The sequence below is a fragment of the Leptonychotes weddellii genome, unplaced genomic scaffold (genome assembly GCF_054177405.1).
Source record: "Leptonychotes weddellii isolate Sample4059 unplaced genomic scaffold, ASM5417740v2 HiC_scaffold_3820, whole genome shotgun sequence".
In the NCBI taxonomy this organism is placed as follows: domain Eukaryota; kingdom Metazoa; phylum Chordata; class Mammalia; order Carnivora; family Phocidae; genus Leptonychotes; species Leptonychotes weddellii.
In genome coordinates, this window is record NW_027985635.1 from 1 (window position 1) to 7,148 (window position 7,148).

General features: G+C 42.2%; 1 protein-coding gene across 1 annotated transcript; it reads left to right on the plus strand.

The window, feature by feature from the left end:
* Positions 1–2,944: 2,944 nt before the first annotated feature.
* Positions 2,945–6,534, plus strand: MC5R (melanocortin 5 receptor). The gene is made up of 2 exons (XM_006744833.3): positions 2,945–3,694; positions 4,880–6,534. Exon 2 carries the CDS (start codon positions 4,906–4,908, stop codon positions 5,881–5,883), a length of 978 nt encoding a protein of 325 aa, XP_006744896.1. The 5' UTR covers positions 2,945–3,694; positions 4,880–4,905; the 3' UTR covers positions 5,884–6,534.
* The last annotated feature ends 614 nt before the right edge of the window (positions 6,535–7,148 follow it).

A 7,148-nucleotide genomic window follows, 5' to 3' on the forward strand; every position in this document is an offset into this window, starting at 1 on the left:
ATCTCAGGAAACAACCTGAGGGTTGCTCGAGTGGGGGGTGGGTTGGGAGGGATGGGGTGACTGGGTCATACACACTGGTAGGGTATGTGCTCTGGTAAGCACTGTGATTGTGCAAGACTTGAATCTCAGATCGGTACCTCTAAAACAAATAATGCAATATATGTTAAGAAAAAAAAAGAAGACGAAGATAGCAGGAGGGGAAGAATGAAGGGGGGGAAATCGGAGGGGTAGACCAACCATGAGAGATGATGGACTCTGAAAAACAAAGTGAGTTTTCTAGAGGGGAGGGGGGAGGGGGGATTGGTTAGCCCATTGATGGGTATTAAGGAGGGCTCGTACTGCATGGAGCACTGAGTATTATACGAAAACAATGGATCATGGATCATCACATCAAAAACTAATGATGTATTGTATCGTGACTAACATAACATAATAAAATAAAAAAAAAACCTGACAAAGAGAACTTCCTCCCCAGATATTGTGGCTATCTTCCCAATGATTACCTGAATGTTGGGCTAAGAAATCTCCATGTGCCCCTCCAGTGAGCAACACAAGTATCCTACAAAAGAAATATATTGAATGAGTTCAATTTGCTTATTAGGATTTATATGCTTCTAGAAGGAAAGGACTTTCTCTATTCATTTTCTTTCTCTAAGATTCTTAGCTTTATACTAAGTATGAAAGATGGTTATTGAATCTTGTTTAAAGTTGAGAGATGCACAGGATTTTAAAAATTACCCTCCCCAAGGATTTACAGAATCTTGAGTTACATAGCTGGATGTGGCATGGCATTAGAGAGACCATGTTTTTCTGGTGGTCAGAACAAAATAAACCTGAAAACAGTGAAAACAAACAAATAAACAAAAAATTTAAAAAGACCCAAACTCCACACCAAATCCCAAACTCCACATTCTCCCTTCCTTACTTGAGGAAGGAATGCAGTAGTGTTGGTGTGATTTTAAGTGTTGTACTGTCCAGTGTCTATTTATTCAGGGCCAACTTTGGTGTGCAGGTGAGTCCACAAGGACCACTTTATAATTTTGCTGCTACTGTGAAGAGTTTGGTCCAAGCATATTCAGCCTGATTACTCACTGGGTGGATAAAGACACTCAGCCCAGGGATCTATTTGTCTCATTGTGAGGCATTTCCACTGACTTACAGCCTTCTTCACTCGTGAGGTCCTCTGGTTCCATCTCTTCATCATGGCTGCATTGATTTGCTTGGACCTTGCAAGGCTTCCTACTGCTCTTAGAATGAGGGCCTAAGACTTCACCACAAACTACAAAACAATGCATGGTCCAGCCCTGTCCCCTTCCCAGTGCCTTAGGTTACAGGAAGCTCCAGTCATCTGGCATTCCTTCTGATCCTCAAAGAAATCAGTTCCTCCCATCTCAGTGTGGGCATGCCTTTGGAGTGCTTGCACTGCTCCCACCTGTGACTGTCCTCAGTGGCCCTCCTCATGCTCCTGGTCATGCTTCCCCTTACCTGCCTCTGCCTGTTCGCCTCTCACCTACTTTGCTTTTGGTCCTCCTTGTGCTCTTCTCTGACCAGCCTCTGGAGTCCTGAGTTTCCTCCTCTACAGCATGTGACTGAGTCACAATATTGAAGACATTAGACTCTGTGTTAAGCATAGATATGGTTAAAAGCTGGATTAAGTTCCTGGTTTCATCACCAGTGAAGGAGTCACTCACACAAATGCTCTGAGCCTCAGTTTCCTCATCTGTAAGCTGGTGGTAAGCATATTGACTAACTGGGTTTCTGGGAGAATTTGCTGAGAATCTGGACATGCAGAACATGGTAGGCTTTCAATAAATGTTCACAGGAAATCTGGTGCATGTTTAGGACTCCACTGTCTTTTGTCCCTACATGAACATTGGCATGTATGTGTATATGGGCATGAGCTTGGGAATGAGAAGACCTGGCCTCAACAGCCTGGTACCACCACTTATTAGTCAAGTGATATCAGAAAATCACTCAGCTTCTCTGAGCCTCAAAGTCTCCAACTATGAAAATGGCAATAACACTAATACCTCTCAGGGTTGCTATGAGGATCAAGTGAGTTAATATAGGAAAATGTTTTGTAAACCTTGGAGTTAAAAACACTGTAATCTATCTTTCTCTAATTGTGCCTTGCTCTCTCGGTGTTTCATTAGATAAGTTTTGCCTCTGCAGCAGGACTCTAAGTCCCCTTGGCTGGACGCATGACGACATTTAATATAGGCTTCAGCACAGCAATGACTTACAATAAGAGTTTGCTGAAAATCAAACCCACAATGAGATATCACCTCATACCTGTTAGGATGACTATCATCAAAAAGAAAAGAGGTGGTAAGTGGCTCTTGACTCAGGTTGCCAGGATTCAAGCCCAACTGTGCTTCTTTCCAGTGTTGGGAACTTGGAGCTGCCAGGTAACCTTTCAATGCATTGTGAAATGGGAATGGTAATAGGACTGAATTACTATGGATTCTCTAAATATTAAGAAAACAACTCATGTACAGCACTCAAAAGAGTATCTGCATATAGGGCACACACCATATGACCAGCATCAAAGGCAGCCACACCATGTAGTACAGACAATTATCTTTAAGAGAAATCTCTAGTTTCACCACTTTATGAGAATGAGAATGTTCTTCAGAGCCTTCTCTGATCTGGGATATGAGGAACAAATAGAGAATTTCTGAATCTTCTTATGTCTTATCAGTCATTCCTTTTGCATATACAAGCACTATTCCCAGCAAAAGAAATCTCTTCACAATATTCCATTCTGTGGATCTCAAAATAGCACTAGTCCAGTATCACTGGACCACCTAGTTTGTGGCCTTATATACTTACACTTGTTGGAAAGGTTGTCTGATCATGTGTGAAGCACCCGTCACATCTCTAATAGTAAACAGCCCCATGCACTTTGGCCTTGGGCCCATCCTGGCAGGCATTTGTGCATCTATCTCTTGGGCCGTGTAATAAAGATCCTTTTGGGAGCAGAGGTCAGTATTTTAGGTAGCAGAGGTCTAGAAACTATTGCTAAAAGCCAGGATATTGGGCCAGGGGAAAATCTGTTTTCTCCTTTTGCTCTAGTGGCAGTCTTGGGCCAACAAGAGGGTGTGTATCATGGTCACAATTGAGTGCTTCCCAGGCTCTGGTTTCCCAGGAACCAGTGACTGACTGTCCTGGATAGAAGGACTTAACAGGGATGGGAGAAGCTGAGCTGTCACACTATCATCATTTTCATCAGTGCATTTTCATCAGTGCATAACAGAAAGAGAAGAGAAGCAATGTCAAGAACAGCCAGCTAGAAAACACATTTGAATGCACTTTTGGGGAAGGATTTTCTACAAGCAGGAGAACACTGTTATATGCAGTGTCGCTAGAGCTCCAAAGAATGATGGCCAGAGCTGCCAGGACTGGTATGCTCTCTGTCTCTAACCACTAGGTGGTAGCTCAGCCCAAGACTCAGAAGAGAGAAGGCATAGACTCAGGTCCAGAAGGGGTGGAGACAGGGAGGCGGGTCTGCCACGCTGAATAAAGGCAAGGGAGCTGTGACTGAGACTCAAGCTGCCTTAGCACTTGGTTCAGAGGATCCTGTCCTAGGGTGATGGCATTTAGCTGGTGGATGCCAGGTGCCCAGGCTGAGCCAGCATTCCCAGTGAGGAGCCCAAGGGCTGCTGCGCAAGAGAAGAGGCGCGAGAGAGCACTGGTAAATAGCCACACTTTCTATTAAAATTGCCTCAAAAGGAATGGAAAATCATGCCTAACTTACATGTGGAAGAGAGTTAATTGGATATTTAAACAGCTTGATATGATGTTTAATATAATATAATTTGTCGATATCTTTGAGATAGAACTAGACATAAATAGCAAGTGATTACAGGTTAATAAATACTTTTTATTGATGATGAGAATGCTGACAGATATTGTAGCTCTCTCCCCAGATGTGCTCTGAGTTTGGAGGGCAAAGGCATTTTTGAATATAAATCATGGGAGAGAATTTGAGCAACAAAGGAGTTAAGTATCTTGCTCTAGTATCTGGCAAATTTAAATCCCTTGTTACTTTGTACCGTGCTTCTGTGGAATTTATGAGACTATCTGTCAATCAGACTTTGTGGAATTTCAAATGCAGAAGTCAGGGAAAATATTAAAGGAAAACAACATTCTGTGAGCTCCAATTTTAACACATGTGTGCAACTTAAATTTACGCATTGAAGAGAGTAACTTTGTGTATGTGGTTATGCTCAAATTAACAGATCACTGTGGCTAGCTCAGTTACATCTAGGGACACTGAGTCCTAGTGGATTTTAGAAGTGTGATATCAAAAACCAATGATATACTATACCTTGGCTAATTGAATTTAAATAATTTAAAAATATTTAATATATATAAAAAAAGAAGTGTGAGGACAAATGTTGAGAAGGCACCTATCTTTCTTTCTTAAGAGAGAAAGAGGACCTGTCAATCCTTCAGAAATCTGTGCTCACTTGAGAAAAATGCAGTGCAGTAGCATCAGAAATGTAAAACTCAGACTGCAAGGAACTTTGTAGATTGTGAGTTCAGTATTTGAGAGCAAACTTGGGTACTAGGACAATAAGCATAAAAAGTGAAACTGTCCTGGGCACACTGAAATGTATGGTCACTCCAGTAAGAGGTATGTGAAAGAATGGGAGCCCAAAGTAAGGAAGGCAGAGGAGGCTGGTGAAAATTCTAAGCCTGTGTGTTGGAGGGACACGATTCCAGGGATCCAGACAGACTGGGGCACACCAGCCTCATGCTAATGCTTTGAGTCCATTTAACCTCGTTCTTACGTTTGCATGCTTTTGGCATGCTGTAGTACTTCTTTGGTAGACTGTTCACCTCTCTGAATCATGAATTAAAACCTGTTTTACAGTAAATTTGTTGCCAAGAAGAAGAGCAATGAATTCCTCATTTCACCTGCTTTTCTTGGATCTCAACCTGAATGCCACAGAAGGCAACCTTTCAGGACCAAATGTCAAGAACAAGTCTTCATCATGCGAAGAGATGGGCATTGCTGTTGAGGTGTTTCTGACTCTGGGTCTCATCAGCCTCTTGGAGAACATCTTGGTCATAGGTGCCATAGTGAAGAACAAGAACTTGCACTCCCCCATGTATTTCTTTGTGTGCAGTTTAGCAGTAGCTGACATGCTAGTGAGCATGTCTAACACATGGGAGACCATCACCATATACTTAATAAATAATAAGCACCTGATGATAGCAGATGCCTCTGTACGTCACATTGACAATGTGTTTGACTCCATGATCTGCATTTCTGTGGTGGCCTCCATGTGCAGTTTGCTGGCCATTGCAGTGGATAGGTATGTCACCATCTTCTATGCTCTGCGCTACCACCACATTATGACAGTAAAGCGTTCTGGGGTGATTATCATGTGTATCTGGACCTTTTGCACAAGCTGTGGCATTGTTTTCATCATTTACTATGAATCCACTTATGTAATCATTTGCCTCATCTCCATGTTCTTCACCATGTTGTTCCTCATGGTGTCTCTGTATATACACATGTTCCTCCTGGCACGGACTCATGTCAAACAGATAACAGCTCTGCGTGGATACAGCTCTGTGCGGCAAATGACCAGCATGAAAGGTGCTGTCACCCTGACCATGCTGTTAGGCATTTTCATCGTGTGCTGGGCTCCATTCTTTCTCCATCTCATTTTGATGATTTCTTGTCCCCAGAACCTCTACTGTTCTTGCTTTATGTCTTACTTTAATATGTACCTCATACTCATCATGTGTAATTCTGTGATTGATCCTCTGATATATGCTTTCCGCAGCCAGGAGATGAGGAAGTCCTTTAAAGAGATTATTTGTTGCCATGGTTTCAGAATACCCTGTAGGTTTCCTGGCAGGTATTAAACAAAAAGTTCTTCTCTCTGTGGCTCTCTTTTATCCTTGATTTACATTATGACAAAATCAGCTGGTACAGCCAAGGAGTAAGCCAGAGAGCTAGAAATCAAAACCATGCATTCTGTTTATTGTTTTTCCATCTTGAATTTGTACTGCACTTATTTTCCCCTGTGGCAGTTGTTGGGTCAGACATGCACATGCTGCTTATCCATTTTGGGAATGGTCTGTGACAATTTCTTACTGTCCTGTTTTCCTCCTACTTTTCCTCCTGTTCCCACCCATTTCTGGTGGTCAGATCTATCCTCCATCTAGTAAGTGTGTGCTCAGGGAAGATAAAACATCCTGGATGCGGGTCTCAGCATGAGGAACAGCTATAACTGAAATTATAACTGAAAAAAAAAGCTGTGTGATTGCTTTCTTTCCCCAGGATCAGTTTCATAATATTGCTTGATGCTCCTGGTGTAGAATTAAGTGGCCAAATTCTTTCTATTTGCAATTTCTAGTTCATTTGTTATGGGATGTCTCTACAGCTCTCTTTTCCAAAACTTTTAATTTTCAACTTATGTCCATAATTGTCCAAGGATGGAATTTCCTTAATTATACTTCTGTCAATCATGTTTTTGTCCTGCCCAGACATAAACCTTCATGCTACAAACCTTGCCTCATGTGGTGTGAAAAGTCTCTGTGTCTTATTCTGACTCAGTCTAGGGTTTCCAAATGAGTGTTTTGGGGTCATGTCAGGGGCTCTAGGTGCCCCCCATCCTCCATGTAGCACATGCCCATAGCCAAGTTATCTTTGACCTTTTCAGACAGAATCTGTCTTGGATTCTGAAATCCCCTCACCATATACTTTGCACATTACAATTTGACTCCAGCAGCTGGAGGTCAGGTGCCTATCTAATGCAGGGAGTCCTGTCTTCTTCAATGTAGAAGGGAGGGAGAAAATTTGAATTCAGGTCTTGACTCTGCCACCAACAGGCAATGTCACCTTAATCAACTCATTTCAGGTTTTACATCTGGGCTGATCTCACAGGATGGTCATTAGAACTGCATGAAAAAAATGTGAGAACACCTTGAAAAATGTGAAGCACCACAAAGATTTAATATTTATTTTAAAGAAATGTTGCAGGTGGGATAAATACTAGGGGAGGATGCAGAAGGCAGTGGTCACTGGTCAGTAGTTGGAGCTGTGGCCCAGAAACTAGGAGGCCTGCTTTGCCACAGAGCAGTTCTGTTACCTTGGCATATTTCTAACTGCTTGATTTCAGTGTTCT